Below are 23,272 nucleotides of genomic sequence, written 5' to 3' on the forward strand. Positions count from 1 at the left end.
TGGTTGCAACAATGACAACATTCTAAAGTCTTAGATGCATGATTTCTTTTTATTAGTTGTTATTGGCTTTAAACTAGCTGTTAGTAACTGCGAGAGTTCTCATATTTGTGCTATGGGTCTGTTTGTTGTTGGGATGCCGGTCACGTGCACTCTGTGCCTTTTCTTTATGTATTTCTATGTTTGTCAATCTGATGAGTTAAGCCTTCTTGCAAACGATTTTCATAGTTCGTTCTTATGAAGCACTAGTAAACCACTCTGTAGGTTAGAGTTGGGGTCCAGCTAAAATGTTTTAACATGTTTACCCCCCCCCCCCCACACACACACACACTCACACACACATTCTGTATGTGTATGCCTGTCCTTAATTCAGTGGTTGTAGTATGTTACTATATTACATACTTGTTTTTCGATCAATTTTTATTTTTGTGAATTAATTAATCCGTTAGTTTTCTAATTTGTATTGTTTTAAATTTGTGAAATTAGGGCCTTTAGTAGCTCATTATGCGATATGGACTTTGTTCATTGTTGAAGAACGTACATACGATGATTTATAGTTGTGTATTTATGTGTCTCACATCAAAAATTTAATATATGGCAAACTCGTGAAATACGATTTTTCTATGTCTGTTTTATTTCTTATAATAGATTAAACATATAGGTTAATCGCCGTTTTCAACGGTTTAAGAATGAGTTTTAGGGAACGAATTAGTCAATCCAATGATCTTTCCCTTAATTTATTTTCAATGTTGACATTTTTTTCTTTTTATTAACTGAACACACATAATTCATGCGTAATCTATCTCTTGCTAAGGAGTTAAGTTGAAAGTCACATGAAAACGGAATCAATGAAGTAAATAATTCGTCATCGATGATTCTGCGCCTATTTTAACCAACTTTAACCATTCTTCCAGCTAAATTTAGGTGTAATACCACCATTGATTTTTCCCTATTAGTCTTTGTTAAATTGGCACTTTTGAAAAAATCGTACAGTATTTACCTTTATTTCAACCAAAGAAAAAATTTCACACTACATTTCATTGCATATAAGAAAGTAACCACCGCCAAGGGTAGACAACCCAATTTTTACACTGTTATTTACTGGTTACCTACTTTGGTAACTATGTAACCTTAACGTTCCAAAATATTTTATAAGACCATCAAATAAAAAAAGAATGATGCTTTCAGACACCCGACATACATATTTACGACTCAGAAAAATTTAAGTGCATTTAAATGCAGGGTTAATTTTCTACAACTGTCAAATTCAAGGGAATATTTTTTTAGGCCTACTTTCGTATGCAACCGGATGTGACGTACCATGATTTGGTGGTATTACACCTAAAGAACACCTAAATGTCAAATAAACTTAATGCAATTTTTTCCCCTCTAATTGCAAGTTATTTCAAGCATAACTGTCAAGTTTTGTCTCAGTCAGAACTATAGTTTCAGAGAAAATCACTATAATGTAAGGCCATATCCTGCGGCAATTTCAGTCTAATTTCTTCGAAAAATCCTAATTTCAGTGTATCATTATAAAATGCAGTGTTGACTAATATCTGATCATAAACTCATGATATATGCATTCAAACAATTAAATAGAATATAAAAGACAACTTTAAGATGATAAACAATTTTATTGCACCTTTTAGAGTTCATTTGAAGGTCTGTTTTGGTCTGTTTTGGTCCATTTTTCCTCCTTCCTTCCTTTTTCATCAAAACTTGATATCTTTTGTCTAAAAAATAAAACAAATGTGATTATTTTTCCACAAAAATGAAATAAATGTAATGTTAAATCAATAATTAAAGTGTTTTAGCTGAAAGAACTGTCTCTATAAATGTTTACAGTCTACACGGAAGTTTCTATAATAGATATAGGAAGATGTGGTGTGAGTGCCAATGAGACAACTCTCCATACAAATAACAATTTAAAAAGTAAACCATTATAGGTTAAAGTACGGCCTTCAACACGGAGCCTTAGCTCACACCGAACAACAAGCTATAAAGGGCCCCAAAATTACTAGTGTAAAACCATTCAAACGGGAAAACTAACGGTCTAATCTATATTAACAAAACGAGAAACGAGAAACACGTATATATTACATAAACAAACGACAACTACTGTACATCAGATTCCCTTATGTGTAACTTGAGTTTTTGGTCTGTTCCCCTAGTGTGAGAAATAACGGTTCCCTTTCAGTCAATGATTTATTGCTACTGGTATCAAAGTCTTTTTATTTACTCATAACAGTATATTTCTAATAGATTTACACAAAAAGTCCACTTTCTTGTATTTTACATTAGAAAATGGGGAGAAAGAGTAATAAAAAAATACCTCAAAATGTTTTTAAAAAGGGTTATGTCCCTTGGAATGCTGGTACAAAAAATAATTGGTAAGAATTATAAAGTTTAAGTATGTGAGACTGGATTCTGATGTGTATAAATCCAGAAACAAATAAGTGTTTAGATGAGTTATTGTCTGTGCAAAATGTAGACGGCACAATGGCAAATTGTAAACTTTTGCGGCTAAAACAAAAAAAAAACATGATGATAGTTGATACATACTTTAATGCTGAAGTGTCATCTGCAGACCAATTCACATATAAGATTTTTCAACAGAATGCTCTTCAGAACATGGTTAACACTGAAATAAAAAATTCACATGTTGTATAAACAAAACAAAAACTGTAAGGGTAATTTAAAATTTAACACAGTAATCTAAATACAGCTTCGTTTGTCCACCCATTTGACTAAGAAAACACCCGTAAACCCCCATTTCAATGCAATTTTACCTCAAACGTACTTTCTGTGTCTAAATCCATTCCGAATAGTCCATGTTTACAATGTATGAACTGGTTTATTAATAACTTTTAAAAATGAAAGTACAATAGGGTCACGAGTGCACATTTAGTTTCCCTAAAGAACACCTAAATGTCAAATAAACTTAATGCAATTTTTTCCCCTCTAATTGCAAGTTATTTCAAGCATAACTGTCAAGTTTTGTCTCAGTCAGAACTATAGTTTCAGAGAAAATCACTATAATGTAAGGCCATATCCTGCGGCAATTTCAGTCTAATTTCTTCGAAAAATCCTAATTTCAGTGTATCATTATAAAATGCAGTGTTGACTAATATCTGATCATAAACTCATGATATATGCATTCAAACAATTAAATAGAATATAAAAGACAACTTTAAGATGATAAACAATTTTATTGCACCTTTTAGAGTTCATTTGAAGGTCTGTTTTGGTCTGTTTTGGTCCATTTTTCCTCCTTCCTTCCTTTTTCATCAAAACTTGATATCTTTTGTCTAAAAAATAAAACAAATGTGATTATTTTTCCACAAAAATGAAATAAATGTAATGTTAAATCAATAATTAAAGTGTTTTAGCTGAAAGAACTGTCTCTATAAATGTTTACAGTCTACACGGAAGTTTCTATAATAGATATAGGAAGATGTGGTGTGAGTGCCAATGAGACAACTCTCCATACAAATAACAATTTAAAAAGTAAACCATTATAGGTTAAAGTACGGCCTTCAACACGGAGCCTTAGCTCACACCGAACAACAAGCTATAAAGGGCCCCAAAATTACTAGTGTAAAACCATTCAAACGGGAAAACCAACGGTCTAATCTATATTAACAAAACGAGAAACGAGAAACACGTATATATTACATAAACAAACGACAACTACTGTACATCAGATTCCCTTATGTGTAACTTGAGTTTTTGGTCTGTTCCCCTAGTGTGAGAAATAACGGTTCCCTTTCAGTCAATGATTTATTGCTACTGGTATCAAAGTCTTTTTATTTACTCATAACAGTATATTTCTAATAGATTTACACAAAAAGTCCACTTTCTTGTATTTTACATTAGAAAATGGGGAGAAAGAGTAATAAAAAAATACCTCAAAATGTTTTTAAAAAGGGTTATGTCCCTTGGAATGCTGGTACAAAAAATAATTGGTAAGAATTATAAAGTTTAAGTATGTGAGACTGGATTCTGATGTGTATAAATCCAGAAACAAATAAGTGTTTAGATGAGTTATTGTCTGTGCAAAATGTAGACGGCACAATGGCAAATTGTAAACTTTTGCGGCTAAAACAAAAAAAAAACATGATGATAGTTGATACATACTTTAATGCTGAAGTGTCATCTGCAGACCAATTCACATATAAGATTTTTCAACAGAATGCTCTTCAGAACATGGTTAACACTGAAATAAAAAATTCACATGTTGTATAAACAAAACAAAAACTGTAAGGGTAATTTAAAATTTAACACAGTAATCTAAATACAGCTTCGTCTGTCCACCCATTTGACTAAGAAAACACCCGTAAACCCCCATTTCAATGCAATTTTACCTCAAACGTACTTTCTGTGTCTAAATCCATTCCGAATAGTCCATGTTTACAATGTATGAACTGGTTTATTAATAACTTTTAAAAATGAAAGTACAATAGGGTCACGAGTGCACATTTAGTTTCCCTAAAGAACACCTAAATGTCAAATAAACTTAATGCAATTTTTTCCCCTCTAATTGCAAGTTATTTCAAGCATAACTGTCAAGTTTTGTCTCAGTCAGAACTATAGTTTCAGAGAAAATCACTATAATGTAAGGCCATATCCTGCGGCAATTTCAGTCTAATTTCTTCGAAAAATCCTAATTTCAGTGTATCATTATAAAAGGCAGTGTTGACTAATATCTGATCATAAACTCATGATATATGCATTCAAACAATTAAATAGAATATAAAAGACAACTTTAAGATGATAAACAATTTTATTGCACCTTTTAGAGTTCATTTGAAGGTCTGTTTTGGTCTGTTTTGGTCCATTTTTCCTCCTTCCTTCCTTTTTCATCAAAACTTGATATCTTTTGTCTAAAAAATAAAACAAATGTGATTATTTTTCCACAAAAATGAAATAAATGTAATGTTAAATCAATTATTAAAGTGTTTTAGCTGAAAGAACTGTCTCTATAAATGTTAACAGTCTACACGGAAGTTTCTATAAGCCCTTATGTGTAACTTGAGTTTTTGGTCTGTTCCCCTAGTGTGAGAAATAACGGTTCCCTTTCAGTCAATGATTTATTGCTACTGGTATCAAAGTCTTTTTATTTACTCATAACAGTATATTTCTAATAGATTTACACAAAAAGTCCACTTTCTTGTATTTTACATTACAAAATGGGGAGAAAGAGTAATAAAAAATACCTCAAAATGTTTTTAAAAAGGGTTATGTCCCTTGGAATGCTAGTACAAAAAATAATTGGTAAGAATTATAAAGTTTAAGTATGTGAGACTGGATTCTGATGTGTATAAATCCAGAAACAAATAAGTGTTTAGATGAGTTATTGTCTGTGCAAAATGTAGACGGCACAATGGCAAATCGTAAACTTTTGCGGCTAAAACAAAAAAAAGCATGATGATAGTTGATACATACTTTAATGCTGAAGTGTCATCTGCAGACCAATTCACATATAAGATTTTTCAACAGAATGCTCTTCAGAACATGGTTAACACTGAAATAAAAAATTCACATGTTGTATAAACAAAACAAAAACTGTAAGGGTAATTTAAAATTTAACACAGTAATCTAAATACAGCTTCGTCTGTCCACCCATTTGACTAAGAAAACACCCGTAAACCCCCATTTCAATGCAATTTTACCTCAAACGTACTTTCTGTGTCGAAATCCATTCCGAATAGTCCATGTTTACAATGTATGAACTGGTTTATTAATAACTTTTAAAAATGAAAGTACAATAGGGTCACGAGTGCACATTTAGTTTCCCGAACACCTAAATGTCAAATAAACTTAATGCAATTTTTCCCCCTCTAATTGCAAGTTATTTCAAGCATAACTGTCAAGTTTTGTCTCAGTCAGAACTATAGTTTCAGAGAAAATCACTATAATGTAAGGCCATATCCTGCGGCAATTTCAGTCTAATTTCTTCGAAAAATCCTAATTTCAGTGTATCATTATAAAATGCAGTGTTGACTAATATCTGATCATAAACTCATGATATATTCATTCAAACAATTAAATAGAATATAAAAGACAACTTTAAGATGATAAACAATTTTATTGCACCTTTTAGAGTTCATTTGAAGGTCTGTTTTGGTCTGTTTTGGTCCATTTTTCCTCCTTCCTTCCTTTTTCATCAAAACTTGATATCTTTTGTCTAAAAAATAAAACAAATGTGATTATTTTTCCACAAAAATGAAATAAATGTAATGTTAAATCAATTATTAAAGTGTTTTAGCTGAAAGAACTGTCTCTATAAATGTTAACAGTCTACACGGAAGTTTCTATAAGCCCTTATGTGTAACTTGAGTTTTTGGTCTGTTCCCCTAGTGTGAGAAATAACGGTTCCCTTTCAGTCAATGATTTATTGCTACTGGTATCAAAGTCTTTTTATTTACTCATAACAGTATATTTCTAATAGATTTACACAAAAAGTCCACTTTCTTGTATTTTACATTAGAAAATGGGGAGAAAGAGTAATAAAAAATACCTCAAAATGTTTTTAAAAAGGGTTATGTCCCTTGGAATGCTGGTACAAAAAATAATTGGTAAGAATTATAAAGTTTAAGTATGTGAGACTGGATTCTGATGTGTATAAATCCAGAAACAAATAAGTGTTTAGATGAGTTATTGTCTGTGCAAAATGTAGACGGCACAATGGCAAATCGTAAACTTTTGCGGCTAAAACAAAAAAAAGCATGATGATAGTTGATACATACTTTAATGCTGAAGTGTCATCTGCAGACCAATTCACATATAAGATTTTTCAACAGAATGCTCTTCAGAACATGGTTAACACTGAAATAAAAAATTCACATGTTGTATAAACAAAACAAAAACTGTAAGGGTAATTTAAAATTTAACACAGTAATCTAAATACAGCTTCGTCTGTCCACCCATTTGACTAAGAAAACACCCGTAAACCCCCATTTCAATGCAATTTTACCTCAAACGTACTTTCTGTGTCGAAATCCATTCCGAATAGTCCATGTTTACAATGTATGAACTGGTTTATTAATAACTTTTAAAAATGAAAGTACAATAGGGTCACGAGTGCACATTTAGTTTCCCGAACACCTAAATGTCAAATAAACTTAATGCAATTTTTCCCCCTCTAATTGCAAGTTATTTCAAGCATAACTGTCAAGTTTTGTCTCAGTCAGAACTATAGTTTCAGAGAAAATCACTATAATGTAAGGCCATATCCTGCGGCAATTTCAGTCTAATTTCTTCGAAAAATCCTAATTTCAGTGTATCATTATAAAATGCAGTGTTGACTAATATCTGATCATAAACTCATGATATATGCATTCAAACAATTAAATAGAATATAAAAGACAACTTTAAGATGAAAAACAATTTTATTGCACCTTTTAGAGTTCATTTGAAGGTCTGTTTTGGTCTGTTTTGGTCCATTTTTCCTCCTTCCTTCCTTTTTCATCAAAACTTGATATCTTTTGTCTAAAAAATAAAACAAATGTGATTATTTTTCCACAAAAATGAAATAAATGTAATGTTAAATCAATTATTAAAGTGTTTTAGCTGAAAGAACTGTCTCTATAAATGTTAACAGTCTACACGGAAGTTTCTATAAGCCCTTATGTGTAACTTGAGTTTTTGGTCTGTTCCCCTAGTGTGAGAAATAACGGTTCCCTTTCAGTCAATGATTTATTGCTACTGGTATCGAAGTCTTTTTATTTACTCATAACAGTATATTTCTAATAGATTTACACAAAAAGTCCACTTTCTTGTATTTTACATTAGAAAATGGGGAGAAAGAGTAATTAAAAATACCTCAAAATGTTTTTAAAAAGGGTTATGTCCCTTGGAATGCTGGTACAAAAAATAATTGGTAAGAATTATAAAGTTTAAGTATGTGAGACTGGATTCTGATGTGTATAAATCCAGAAACAAATAAGTGTTTAGATGAGTTATTGTCTGTGCAAAATGTAGACGGCACAATGGCAAATCGTAAACTTTTGCGGCTAAAACAAAAAAAAGCATGATGATAGTTGATACATACTTTAATGCTGAAGTGTCATCTGCAGACCAATTCACATATAAGATTTTTCAACAGAATGCTCTTCAGAACATGGTTAACACTGAAATAAAAAATTCACATGTTGTATAAACAAAACAAAAACTGTAAGGGTAATTTAAAATTTAACACAGTAATCTAAATACAGCTTCGTCTGTCCACCCATTTGACTAAGAAAACACCCGTAAACCCCCATTTCAATGCAATTTTACCTCAAACGTACTTTCTGTGTCGAAATCCATTCCGAATAGTCCATGTTTACAATGTATGAACTGGTTTATTAATAACTTTTAAAAATGAAAGTACAATAGGGTCACGAGTGCACATTTAGTTTCCCGAACACCTAAATGTCAAATAAACTTAATGCAATTTTTCCCCCTCTAATTGCAAGTTATTTCAAGCATAACTGTCAAGTTTTGTCTCAGTCAGAACTATAGTTTCAGAGAAAATCACTATAATGTAAGGCCATATCCTGCGGCAATTTCAGTCTAATTTCTTCGAAAAATCCTAATTTCAGTGTATCATTATAAAATGCAGTGTTGACTAATATCTGATCATAAACTCATGATATATGCATTCAAACAATTAAATAGAATATAAAAGACAACTTTAAGATGATAAACAATTTTATTGCACCTTTTAGAGTTCATTTGAAGGTCTGTTTTGGTCTGTTTTGGTCCATTTTTCCTCCTTCCTTCCTTTTTCATCAAAACTTGATATCTTTTGTCTAAAAAATAAAACAAATGTGATTATTTTTCCACAAAAATGAAATAAATGTAATGTTAAATCAATTATTAAAGTGTTTTAGCTGAAAGAACTGTCTCTATAAATGTTAACAGTCTACACGGAAGTTTCTATAAGCCCTTATGTGTAACTTGAGTTTTTGGTCTGTTCCCCTAGTGTGAGAAATAACGGTTCCCTTTCAGTCAATGATTTATTGCTACTGGTATCAAAGTCTTTTTATTTACTCATAACAGTATATTTCTAATAGATTTACACAAAAAGTCCACTTTCTTGTATTTTACATTAGAAAATGGGGAGAAAGAGTAATAAAAAAATACCTCAAAATGTTTTTAAAAAGGGTTATGTCCCTTGGAATGCTGGTACAAAAAATAATTGGTAAGAATTATAAAGTTTAAGTATGTGAGACTGGATTCTGATGTGTATAAATCCAGAAACAAATAAGTGTTTAGATGAGTTATTGTCTGTGCAAAATGTAGACGGCACAATGGCAAATTGTAAACTTTTGCGGCTAAAACAAAAAAAAACATGATGATAGTTGATACATACTTTAATGCTGAAGTGTCATCTGCAGACCAATTCACATATAAGATTTTTCAACAGAATGCTCTTCAGAACATGGTTAACACTGAAATAAAAAATTCACATGTTGTATAAACAAAACAAAAACTGTAAGGGTAATTTAAAATTTAACACAGTAATCTAAATACAGCTTCGTCTGTCCACCCATTTGACTAAGAAAACACCCGTAAACCCCCATTTCAATGCAATTTTACCTCAAACGTACTTTCTGTGTCGAAATCCATTCCGAATAGTCCATGTTTACAATGTATGAACTGGTTTATTAATAACTTTTAAAAATGAAAGTACAATAGGGTCACGAGTGCACATTTAGTTTCCCTAAATAAAGAACACCTAAATGTCAAATAAACTTAATGCAATTTTCCCCCCTCTAATTGCAAGTTATTTCAAGCATAACTGTCAAGTTTTGTCTCAGTCAGAACTATAGTTTCAGAGAAAATCACTATAATGTAAGGCCATATCCTGCGGCAATTTCAGTCTAATTTCTTTGAAAAATCCTAATTTCAGTGTATCATTATAAAATGCAGTGTTGACTAATATCTGATCATAAACTCATGATATATGCATTCAAACAATTAAATAGAATATAAAAGACAACTTTAAGATGATAAACAATTTTATTGCACCTTTTAGAGTTCATTTGAAGGTCTGTTTTGGTCTGTTTTGGTCCATTTTTCCTCCTTCCTTCCTTTTTCATCAAAACTTTATATCTTTTGTCTAAAAAATAAAACAAATGTGATTATTTTTCCACAAAAATGAAATAAATGTAATGTTAAATCAATAATTAAAGTGTTTTAGCTGAAAGAACTGTCTCTATAAATGTTAACAGTCTACACGGAAGTTTCTATAAGCCCTTATGTGTAACTTGAGTTTTTGGTCTGTTCCCCTAGTGTGAGAAATAACGGTTCCCTTTCAGTCAATGATTTATTGCTACTGGTATCAAAGTCTTTTTATTTACTCATAACAGTATATTTCTAATAGATTTACACAAAAAGTCCACTTTCTTGTATTTTACATTAGAAAATGGGGAGAAAGAGTAATAAAAAAATACCTCAAAATGTTTTTGAAAAGGGTTATGTCCCTTGGAATGCTGGTACAAAAAATAATTTGTAAGAATTATAAAGTTTAAGTATGTGAGACTGGATTCTGATGTGTATAAATCCAGAAACAAATAAGTGTTTAGATGAGTTATTGTCTGTGCAAAATGTAGACGGCACAATGGCAAATTGTAAACTTTTGCGGCTAAAACAAAAAAAACATGATGATAGTTGATACATACTTTAATGCTGAAGTGTCATCTGCAGACCAATTCACATATAAGATTTTTCAACAGAATGCTCTTCAGAACATGGTTAACACTGAAATAAAAAATTCACATGTTGTATAAACAAAACAAAAACTGTAAGGGTAATTTAAAATTTAACACAGTAATCTAAATACAGCTTCGTCTGTCCACCCATTTGACTAAGAAAACACCTGTAAACCCCCATTTCAATGCAATTTTACCTCAAACGTACTTTCTGTGTCGAAATCCATTCCGAATAGTCCATGTTTACAATGTATGAACTGGTTTATTAATAACTTTTAAAAATGAAAGTACAATAGGGTCACGAGTGCACATTTAGTTTCCCTAAATAGGTGTAATACCACCATTGATTTTTCCCTATTAGTCTTTGTTAAATTGGCACTTGTAAAAAATCGTACAGTATTTACCTTTATTTCAACCAAAGAAATACTTTGCATGTGTAAAGTTCAATCCTTTCCAGTGATACAGTGAAAATTTCACAATACATTTCATTGCATATAAGAAAGTAACCACCGCCAAGGGTAGACAACCCAATTTTTACACTGTTATTTACTGGTTACCTACTTTGGTAACTATGTAACCTTAACGTTCCAAAATATTTTATAAGACCATCAAATAAAAAAAGAATGATGCTTTCAGACACCCGACATACATATTTACGACTCAGAAAAATTTAAGTGCATTGAAATGCAGGGTTAATTTTCTACAGCTGTCAAATTCAAGGGAATATTTTTTTAGGCCTACTTTCGTATGCAACCGGATGTGACGTACGATGTGACATACGATTTGGTGGTATTACACCTAAAAGCGAATTATTATTTCATTAAATCACTTTCATTAATGATTGAACAAAAAAAAGTTGTACTTTAAATTTTTTATCTCGTAGCTAGTGTCACATATACTTTTCCTATTCTTAAAGATTGCGTTCAATATAGAATATACGTTCATGTACTATCGAAAGTACACACTCAAACAAACAGTATAAACAGTAAATGATTTGTGGTTTTTTTCTCATTATCTTGGCTCTTTATATAATCATGTCATAGAAAAATAGCTTTCTTGAAGTAAAAGTTTGCTGTTTTCTATTTGTCAGCAGCAGAAGGCCACCAATGGGTCTGCAATGCAGCGAGAAATTCCTGTATCCCTAGGCGTGCTTCAGCATGTTCATGAATGTTACATCATAATGTTATTTCGTCTAAGATAAACAAACTGTTTGAATGGGTCATGTTGGTCGATAAGGACAAATAAATTCCTAAGTAATGTAAAAAAAATAAATTATAATATAAAAGTCTTACTTTTAATGTTGTTAACTGAGCTCTGCATAAGTTTAATTGTCTGGTCCTGTTGTTGGGTTAATGTTTGTTGTTGTTAGATTGAAGTCTGCTGTTGTTGAATCATATTCTCTTGCTGCTGAATAGTAACTGCCTGTTGTTGGTTGTCAGTAGTTAGCTGTTTTACTGTAGCATTTAATATCGCCAGGACACTTTCCACTCGGTTCAACCTATTCACCAACACATCAGGGTCATTCAGTAGTAACCTCTTCTCTTCTGTAGAATCCAGATCAACCTTAAAACAAAGAAAATATATTAACCACACAATCATACTTAAATGCCTGTCGTGTGCTATGAAGAAACGATTTAACACAAATCTTATCAATCAAGTGTTAGGTAAGGTCACGAAGGGTATCAACAGTGTAACATGCATATAGAAAAATGGCACGCTTAAAAATAAAGATGCGTATATGACTTACTTAATTAAAAGGGTATCTATCTTTCGAAAAACTCTAAATTTTCTATAATGGAAGAAACTACTGTCATTTTCATTGGCAAACTGGTTTTCATATGATTCATATGTGGAAACCAAGCCAAAACAAACCAAACATTTAAAGCGTAAATACATATCAGGCCTATAATATGTAAGAATATAATCACATGAATAATTCAGTATAAGAAAAAACGTTTTGATGGAAACACTAATGTTAAGCGTAAACATTTCAGTTTATCATAACATGTTTTCCATTTAGAGATAAACCTTGTATTAACTGCGACTATCCCAATACCAATCCATAATGAGGAAAATAAGGATTGCACCGAACCCCATTCTTTGGGAAATATTTTTTTATAAAATCCTATCATAAGGCTAAATTTTCTAAGATCCATTATTTTCGAAGTAGAATCATATAACACTTTTTTAATTTCTAAAATCGCAACTGAGTTTCGCCCAAGGCACTTTAATAAATTCCTGGTTTTAGAACAACAAGAACATATCCCTAAAACAAAACAAAATTTGAGAGAAATATATAAGAATAAGATTTACAAGAGAAAGGCCAAACTTCATACTGTATTAAGTTTTGTAAGCTGTGTGATTCGAGTGTCGCTGATGAGTGTTATGTAAACGAACTGAGCGTTTTAAGTAAACTATTTTATTGGTGGTATTTTTAATTATGCTTTTTTTTAAATTTCGCTTTAACACTCAAAGGCTTATCAATGTATACAATACAAGTTTCTCTTATTAAGACAATATTTTTTGTTTAACATTAACAGGATTGACATAACACTGATTAACTTTCTATATGAGCATGTAACAAACCAGTTTCCAATATCTAAACTGTATGTTAATTGTATGAATGGTGTCTAAAATCTAAACACAATTTTAACATACTCTTCACTCCCCAAAGTTCGTCCATTTAACGAATATCGCGGTGCATTTTCAGTTACGTTTCCCGTATGTTCCCAATAATTTGCAGTCTATAGATTCAATAAAATTCTAAACTTTGACATGCAAAAGATTCAACAAAAGACTGTGTTATAACGAAAATACAAAGTGCAAACTTACATGAAATCCAGGCCTGCTCTACTTTCGCCCTTCTAGTTCGTCCACCGGATATAAAACATTGTGACATCACTAAGATTAGGCCAAGCACATTGCATTTTTAGCATTTTTTGTTCAAAATTAATGTAAAAGGGTAAGTATTGAAAACAAATAACAAAAATAAAATTAACAATAAAATAAAAATTAGGCCAAATTGTCCATTTCATATTCTTGCAATGCATGCAGTAAAACTTGGTATTCCTTTATTAATGCATCTTTACAAGAACTTTAAAAAATCAGATTCGAAATTTACAAAAATACATTCATTTGAACTTTTTGGATAGTTGTATCATAGGTAATTATAACACATAACTTTTTTTGTATATGTTAAACAAAATATCAGCTGACATCTTTCCCCTCCGGAATTAGTAGTCGTTCTTTTACCATTATATGTTTTGGTAATCTTTATAACAATGTTATCTTCACACCACAAAGAATGATAATGTGTTCATGCTAAATGAGTGTTACAACTCTTTTATCGTTTGTTCATGACGTTGGATTTATGTCTGCTGTTGTTGAACAGAAGTGATATGTTATGTTGTTGGATTGATGTCTGTTGGTTTTAGATACTATAGTAATCGTGTGTTGTTTTTGGATTGTTATATTTAGTTGCTGAATTGACATCATCTGATGGTTTTGGATTAATATTTGTTGTTGTTGGATTGTTATGTTTAGTTGTTGGATGACACCTGCTGGTTTCGGATTAGCGTCTGTTGTCGCTGAAATGATGTGGTCTGCATTTGGATTAATATCAGATATTGCTGGTGTTATGTCTGATGTTGCAGATAGTTTTATTCTTGTTGAATCGTTACCGCTTGTTGTTGATTTTTGGTGGTTGGCTGTCTCACCGTTGCATTCAGTATTGCAACGAAATTTGCAACTCTGTTCAGAAGATTAAAAAATATATCTGAATTATTATTATTAATCTATTTTCCTCTTATGTGACCAGATAAATCTTAAAAGAAAGAAAATATATTAACCATACAATCATACTTAAATGTCTAATGCGAGCCATGAAGAAATCACATCAGCTGATACAATTTGTTTCTTATCATTTATAAGATAGAAAAGGTCATAAAGGGTCTCACATTGTTTATAAGCACATGATAAAATGAACATTTGAAAATTACGAAATCAGGTTAATAACTTAAAGTTAAAAGAGATATATTGCAAAGCAAAATGCCGCCGAAATAAAGGGTTACACAAACGAAGAAAAGATATTTTGACATAAACACGCCTAACATATACGTGACCCTGTCGTCCTTTACAAAGATGACACTATTGATAAATGACATAGCATACTCTCCTCTCACATCGTTTGTATCTTCATATTTAATGTCGATGGAAGTGTTAACGTTCGTCCTTTTAAAATTATTTTGTTTATAATTCAACCGATTTATCCAGTTGAGATGAATATAATATCATCTATTGGTGAATTTATTGGACCATACTATATTCTACCATCATGAAGGCCTCAGATCACAATTAATTCCCTTTGTTCGTGGTCTAGGAATATAGTTCCCAATTATTATATAGGGTATTTCTTCCCAAGGAATCTGTCTACTATTTTCTTTGAAATGTTTACTATTTAAGTGGTCCTATCAGTTGCATATATATTGAAATAAGTAAAACATGTGGAAAAAAAATATTGTTGAAAGTGAAAGTAGTGATTAGGCAGAACTGAAAGTAGGGTAGAAATTAGCCTTCGTCATTTATTCAAGATTCAAATCCTACCATTGGCATGCTAATAGGGCCCTCAAAAGAAAAAGCACTGATGGATTGTCCTGGGACAAGCAGATTTTATTAGATTAATAATGGTCTATAAGCAGTTAAATTTATTTCATGTTTGTGGCGGTGCAAATTTTTTAATTCACTTTGACTTTAACTAAAAAATGCATTGTAGCCAAGGGGAAGAATAATTGTGTTCTGAGGCCTAGGAGATGAGTATGGACAAAACACAATTATTGTAAATAAAGGGTCTAACAGGTAACAACATGATCTTTGTCTGATTACTTTTCAAGAAAGAAAACAGAAATTACACAAAGTCTATCAAAATAAGACATTTTCACCAAATTTGGGCATATGAGGCAGATATTGGCATTTTTTACAGTTGACATGATTTCTAATGAAAATTAAAGGAATACAATTGTGAGAATGTACCACATTACTTCATTAAATCAATGACATTACCTTATAAATGCAATTTAGTAAGGTTTTACAAAACTGAGTTGATCCTGGGACATAACATGACACACAAAGACATTTAAAAATAATGAAAATAAAATGTTTTAAAAAATTTAAAAGTGTCAAGTCTAAATTACTTTTAGTTGTTTAAGTTGTTTAGAAGTAAATAACCAATAGTTGGGATAGAATAAAGGGAAAAAAATCAATTTTTCAGTGTCTATTCATCCACAATCATGCTTTTTATGTCTGTACCTTTATCATATTGACCAATTCTGATTTAATAAACATAGAGATATTGATATGAAAAATAATGGCACATAAGTGCAGTTTGCTTTAGCAGTTGTCTCATTTCAACTAAATACAAGTTATGTTAACTGGATCAAGGCTTATTTTGGGAAAACAATATAAAAAAAATATTTTCTGAATAAAAGTTTGACTGAATTCTTAAAACTTTGCAAATAGTATGTTCCGCAGACATATATACTAATATAAAAACATTCCAAACTTTTTTGTTATTTGTCAGAATGTAATAAAATTTGACATTTATACTACTAAGATATAATGCGAAGTAACTGTGAAGTTTCATATGGATACTTTAATTTTTTGAGGGCTTATAGGCCTCAGATCACAATTAATCCCCTTTGTTCGTGGTCTAGGAATATAGTTCCCAATTATTATATAGGGTATTTCTTCCCAAGGAATCTGTCTACTATTTTCTTTGAAATGTTTACTATTTAAGTGGTTCTATCAGTTGCATATATATTGAAATAAGTAAAACATGTGGAAAAAAATATTGTTGAAAGTGAAAGTAGTGATTAGGCAGAACTGAAAGTAGGGTAAAAATTAGCCTTCGTCATTTATTCAAGATTCAAATCCTACCATTGGCATGCTAATAGGGCCCTCAAAAGATAAAAGCACTGATGGATTGTCCTGGGACAAGCATATTTTATTAGATTAATAATGGTCTATAAGCAGTTAAATTTATTTCATGTTTGTGGCGGTGCAAATTTTTTAATTCACTTTGACTTTAACTAAAAATGCATTGTAGCCAAGGGGAAGAATAATTGTGTTCTGAGGCCTGAATAATTAACACCCCTTAAGTCCTCTTTTGTTATGAAATACCAATGTTTTATTTGATATGGGTTTAAAAATAGAAACGATGGTAGATTTAACATTGTCAACGGAAATACTTATCTGAACAGCTCAAACAAAAATGGCAGGAATTTAATTTTTAAAAGTAATTATTAGAAGATGGAATATGTTGAACATATACTTGTCATCATTTGCTATCGCTTTTTTATTTCACATTCATTGAAAGTTATAATAAATCAATCTTGACAAGAGTGTGTACGTTAAACTTTGCTTTCAAAACGGAGGTTGTACCTGAATGAAACAAAGCCAGGACATGTAAATGACTTATTACAATCAAATGTCTCAAATTGCCCCTCCTCCCCAAAAAATAAAGAAGTAATTATTTGCCATTTTACATTAAGAGGAAAACAAAGGAAAATAAGACCATATAAAACTTAATAGTCTATTCATGTGTTATCAAATAGTTCGTTTCTATTTATGTTGGCGTTTGTTTTTGCACCTCAACGTTCCTATTGTTTCTTTGTTTTCTTCTCACAGTTGATGAAGAAAAAAATAATTTTGACACGCAAAATAAATGCCTCAAATATAAGTGACCCTGCCGTCCTTTACAAAAATTACTCTATTTCTAGTGAAGTTATATTACTTTCACCAAGCTAGTTCTCCTCTCTTTTGTTTTCTACACATGTAAAGTCAATGAATATGTACATGATGTATACGTTTGAACTTTTAAATTTTTCTTATTTATAATTCAACTTCGATAATGTAGATAAGAAACATTTTGATCATTAAATTGTGAATTTATTGGTCTACACATAATTATGTCGTGATGTATATTATTCCCTGAAGACCTCTTTCGTTTTTAAAAAACACATATTCAATTGATAACGAAAGATTAAAAATAGAAACGAAAGTTGATTAAATATTTTTAACGGAAATACACATTTGAAAAGCTAAAACAAAATGGCAGGTACGTAATTTTCTCGAAGTAATTGAAGAGGATGAAACATGTTGTTTTAACATGTTTCACGTAAATTTGTAATCATTTGCTATTGTGTTTCTATTTTAGCTACATCAAACGTATTTTGTTACAAACATTTGCACGTTTGATTTTAATTTTAAAACAAAGTTTGATGAAAATAAAAACGAAAGTAGTTATAGTTTATCTGAAATACCAAACAAAATGGCATTTATGAAAAACGTTTTAAAAAGTATTCGTTATAGAGTATGTGTATTGAGCATTTAGAATGGGTTATGGTTCGACACTAAAAAATTTCTTCGAAGAAATACGAAAATTGTCATGAGAGAGACATTTATGATTGAATATCTTGCCTGTATGTCATGTTGATGAGCCACTGTCACAGACTAGTCGATATACACAAATGATTCACTGGTCCTAGTCACGTGATTTGGGAAAAGTTTCGGTGATTACAGTTAAGTCTAACTCCGCAACGTCCTTTACATGCTTAACATGCCTTCAAACAACCAGGAGTCTCTAATGAAGGAATATTTGTTGACCACTCTCTGTCATATTATCTTTTCATTTTCTCTTTTGACTCTCTCCACATTACAAATAAAAGTGTGTAATGAATTTGACTGGCTATACACATTATGTCACGTGGGAACGTTTTAAACGACTGCAAAATTTCTGCTTTCGTATTTTGTAATGACGATGTCTTTGTCATTTACCAAACCCATTTTTTGACCGAAAACATTTTGTTTACAAATAGTAACTTTTGTATAAGTGTATGGATCTCTATGAAATTGTAGCAGAAGGTGTTACAACAATAGGAAGGCTAGGATTGATTGTTGTTTTATTGTCGTAGTTTGAAGGAATCAGGTGCCTGAAACAGTTTAAAAACAAGCATTTGACTTGTTCCATGGTGTATAAGTGTTTGGATTTCTATAAAATTACCTTTAGGTTCAAAACACTAAAAAGCAGGTTGAGATTGTTTTTACGAGGTTTATGTTATGTTTTCGGGGGTTTTGGCCTTTTTTGTTCGGTAAAGTGGTCACAAACTATTCTTTTCTAAAACTTTGTATAATTAGCATAAAAAGACTTGAACTTCCGACCTATAAGTTTGTAAATTAAACTTCGACTTTAGCATGAACGTACCGTCGTGCGATAAATTAGCTGCTTTTTAGAAAGAAAAAAAAGCCTCCATACTCCATAAAATGACAGAATGATCAGCTAGTCACTTATCATCAAACCAAAATGGTAACGATTATTCAGTCTCACAATTGATCATAATAAAATAGTTTCTTTCTTTAACCAGTTATCAATGTTTGGACTTTCCATTTAATCGTATTAGTAAAACATCCCAACACTTCATTTTTACTTCAAGTATTTTGGAAAATGTTTCTGTTTTATTTATTTTTTTACACATTTTTGAGCTAAATTGAAAGCGCAACGACTCACAATTTGAAAATACACTGTAATTGCAGTTCAATGACAACGGTCAGCATAGTGAACATTGTATTGTATTTCTTTTAATAAATCGCTTTAGTAAGTTCGTTTTTATTTTAGACACTGACACACATACCGAATCATTAGCACTTTATCAATTCTTGTGTCAAAACATAGTTGGAACTGAGAATCATGTTAAAACAATCAGACTACTGAATTCTGTGAGGGATAATGTGATAAGCAACAAATATCATGTAACTATAACAAGTGGAAGTTTTGGAGAAGGGCTTGATATGAGAGGTAGCGATTTGGATATAATGCATGTAGTAAAACCAATCGAGGTTTATTCAGATGAAAAAAAACGACAACGGCCAAATATACAGTATTATTATAGAATGGTAACAGACGATGTAAAACCTGGTTACACGCATTTGCTTCCAGAAAACAATGGTATCAAATTAAAAGTGTGGGATGAATTTAATGGAGTATATTTTTTATCAAGCACATTGTTGAAACAATCCGTATTAGGTACATCTTATTCAGATATACACAAAATTCATGGACCGTGTTTGTCGCACCAAGGAGGACAGATAGACCAAGCCTTTTGCTTACATTGTAAGACATGGATATCACAAGCATTCCAGTGGATAACAAGATCAAACAACTCATGGCCCAGCTATAATGTCAAACAAAGTATCATAAAACATGGAGTACTTTTTGTACCTATTGGAGTTAAGGGATCACCAAAAGAAGATATAGAATGGCGAATATCTTTTTCTGTTGGTGAAAAAATGCTCATAAACACATTTACACACACACAATTATTATGCTATGCCCTTTTAAAAATTCTTGTGAAAGACGTTCTAGAAACAAACTCCGAATGTTCAGATTTACTCTGTTCATATTTTGTGAAAACAATTATTTTCTGGATATCAGAAGAATTACCACAATCCATCTGGAAACCAAATAATCTTATATATTGTTTTTCGCGTTGCTTTAGTAGACTTATTTATTGTATTAAGTATTCAGCTTGCTTGCATTACTTTATTCCAGAAAACAACCTGTTTGAGAATAAAATAGAGGGCCGGGCTCGTGAACTTCTCTTAGATAGACTATATACCCTACATAGTTATGGTTGGCGGTGCGTCTTATTTTCTGATCAACTATCTAACTTTCATGTTTCAATGTTGATTAATCACGTCGAACCACATTCATTGCATACTATCGATATTGCAAAAATACTGAATTCCAAGTTGTTATATTTTTCAAATAATTGGAAGGATGTTGAGTTTGAGATTCAAACTTATGTATACAAAAAAGGAATCCGCCTGATAATGTCCTGTGATAAATCCTACCTAAAATACTTATATACATACTACCTGTCATTGAGGTGTGCACAATCTGCGCAGACTATTTCGCTGAATAGTACTACAAATAGTAACAAACAACAATATAAACAGTATAATTCCTGTCTGTGTACTCTGCTCCAAAATATTTATCATGACGCTGTTTCCGGATGGTTGATGCTAGCTTCGTTTTTCTATACATCAAAACAGTACAAGAAAGCGTTATGCATCATCATGTATTCTTTATCGAAATGTACTGCCGAAAAACTATACAGCTTCATGGAGATATCGGATATTCAATACCAATTGCTAGAACTGAAATTATTTCAGAAGAAAACTATCGTTCGACTATGGAAAACAATGCTTATAGATTTCATGAAATTTGGAAAAAAGTCATGTTTAATACCAAATGAACTACACATGGAAGTGGAAAATGAAGTATGTTTTATTTCTTCTATAGTGTATGCTTATTTTCTAAAATTTCTGTGTCATTATCATCTCAATAATGTCAGACAATGTCAGAATTGTCTCCACACTTTACAACTTATTCTAGTAGAAAATTATTGTATCGAACAAAATGGACAATTACCTTCTGAAGACTACAAAATTCTTGGTATTGCTTTACAGATGTCAGGAGACTATGAAGCCGCCCGTCGATCATTCTTGCAGTCACTTGAATTATACCCTGATCACAAGTTCAATACTTCTTATAAGAGACTTTCGTTAATGAGCTCATTGTGATTTTTATACATTCAGTTTAACGACTGGTATTTATAGGATGGTCTTATTCCAGATTAGTAATTCGTTTAGTGATATTTGTTTTCTCTAGCACTTTTTTTGTACAATAATGTACAATGCATAGATAACAGAACTAGTTAAATATATCTAGGGGGTCGACCTGATTCCTGGTAGAAATTATTCAAATTGGGCAATATGATTTTTTATTTTATTTTTCTGCTAAAATCTTATAAAGACAGAATACAAGCATGCATATTGTGTGTGGATGCATTGTATATATACAAACATAATAAGAAGAAGGAGATGTGGTATGACTTCAAATGTGATCACTGTCCACCAAAGTCCAAACGAAGTGAATGTAAGTGAATTATAGGCGAACGTATGGCCTTTAGCAATGAGCAAAACCCATACCGTATGATCGGCAATAAAAGGCTCCGACATGGAAATAAGAAATATTTCAATTGTGACAACTAACGGTCTAACTAAAAAACAAAACAGTTTCCGAAAAACAAATATGACAAGCATGTAACTACGGTAACCACTGAACTACAGGCTCCTGACTTGGGACAGGTGCATACATAATGTGGCGTGGTCAAACATGTTTGTGAGCACGAAACCCTAATTTACCTTGTACAGTGGTGTAACATTACAACATAAAAACTAACTATTAAAATCAGTTGAAAACTCATCAGATGGAAACAAATAGTGATACATCTAACAAAACACAAAGTAGACGTAGCCGGGTACTTCATGCACTTATAAATCTCGAATACAAAAAAGACACTAAGTACAGATCTGAAAGAACTCGCAGTTGTTGACAGCTACTTAAAAGCCATAAAGCCAAGCGAAAATGTGATTTAGCGTGGTCAATAAAACTGTTGACTTCTAGCGCCATGGTGTATTCAATGAGACAGTTGACTTCTATCAAATTGGATCAAAGGTATATTAAAAAAAACTGTTTGACTCTTGACATTTTGTATATTGCATTGCAAAAGCAGTCCTTTTTGTAAACTCTGTTTAAAACCATTGATGATAGTCCATTTCTTTATGAGATTAGAAGCACCTGCGAAATGTGTCAGCTAGAATTGAATTCGTGGTAAATAATTGCAGATTATGTAAGTATTCATCAAAATATGCTTAATACATGCATTTTGTCAATGTGTCTTGTTTGAGGTCATTACTAGTGTAAGGTGGTACATAACACTATTCGAAGTCTGTAAAAATAGCTGAAAGACGTTCTATTCTTTAGGAAATATGAAGCTTTGCAATGATCAAAATTGGTGTTGTCAAACTACTGTTTATCAATGCTTTTTTCTAATAAGGTGTGTGTGTAAGTTTTTGAAACTTGAAACAATAAATCCAGAAAAGAAATCTTATAGATATTCATTTTGGAGGAAGGTGGTAGGGTAAATTTCCCTCTGAATTTATTTAACACCAAGACTTGCGTTCTTCAATCAACCTACTCGCGGATATTTATTATCTAGAATAAATTTTAGATTGTAGTTTAAGCCTCGGTCACACCTTACCGGATAAGACGAACGGACGCCTAACGGATGAAAATAAAAGTTGTCCGTTGATAAAATTGTTATCCGTTGGAAGTCCGTTGAAGTACTGACCAAATAAAACGGACCCCTAACGAATGCATAACGGACATGCAACGGATATGCAACGTCCGAGAAACGAAAACGTACCGGACATAACGGATGTCGAACGTACATCCAACGGACGAGTACCGCATAAAACAGACACCTAACAGAAGCGTACCGGATAAAACAAGATATACGAAAAAATTAAATGCGACAATAATTATAAGTGTAGATCGCATTAATATTCAAAATGTTCTGTGTAACTGGTTTTGGTTTGTTCTTTAAAATAACGAACACGTAACGGATACAAAACGGAAACAAAACGGACGAGTACCGTACAAAACGGACGCATAA

At 31.6% G+C, this 23,272-nt stretch overlaps 1 protein-coding gene and 1 long non-coding RNA gene across 3 annotated transcripts; one reads left to right on the forward strand and one right to left on the reverse strand.

The window, feature by feature from the left end:
• Window positions 1–1,083: 1,083 nt before the first annotated feature.
• On the reverse strand, window positions 1,084–11,458 carry LOC139486020 (uncharacterized). Of its 2 annotated transcripts, XR_011655453.1 has the most exons (15): window positions 11,105–11,458; window positions 10,671–10,749; window positions 10,018–10,108; window positions 9,359–9,437; window positions 8,705–8,795; window positions 8,054–8,132; window positions 7,401–7,491; window positions 6,750–6,828; window positions 6,097–6,187; window positions 5,446–5,524; window positions 4,793–4,883; window positions 4,138–4,216; window positions 3,218–3,308; window positions 2,563–2,641; window positions 1,084–1,733 (listed from the first exon to the last, which is right to left on the reverse strand). It is a non-coding gene; the product is annotated as an uncharacterized lncRNA (long non-coding RNA). The 2 variants fall into 2 exon arrangements; XR_011655452.1 differs by having other exon boundaries at window positions 10,671–11,458.
• Window positions 11,459–17,785: 6,327 nt separating this feature from the next.
• LOC139486011 (cyclic GMP-AMP synthase-like receptor 2) lies at window positions 17,786–22,703 on the forward strand. Its single transcript, XM_071270706.1, has 2 exons — window positions 17,786–17,811; window positions 19,369–22,703. The coding sequence occupies exons 1-2, from the start codon at window positions 17,805–17,807 to the stop codon at window positions 21,333–21,335; spliced, it is 1,974 nt and encodes a 657-aa protein (XP_071126807.1). The 5' UTR covers window positions 17,786–17,804; the 3' UTR covers window positions 21,336–22,703.
• The last annotated feature ends 569 nt before the right edge of the window (window positions 22,704–23,272 follow it).

This window comes from Mytilus edulis, chromosome 8, assembly GCF_963676685.1.
Source record: "Mytilus edulis chromosome 8, xbMytEdul2.2, whole genome shotgun sequence".
Classification (NCBI taxonomy): domain Eukaryota; kingdom Metazoa; phylum Mollusca; class Bivalvia; order Mytilida; family Mytilidae; genus Mytilus; species Mytilus edulis.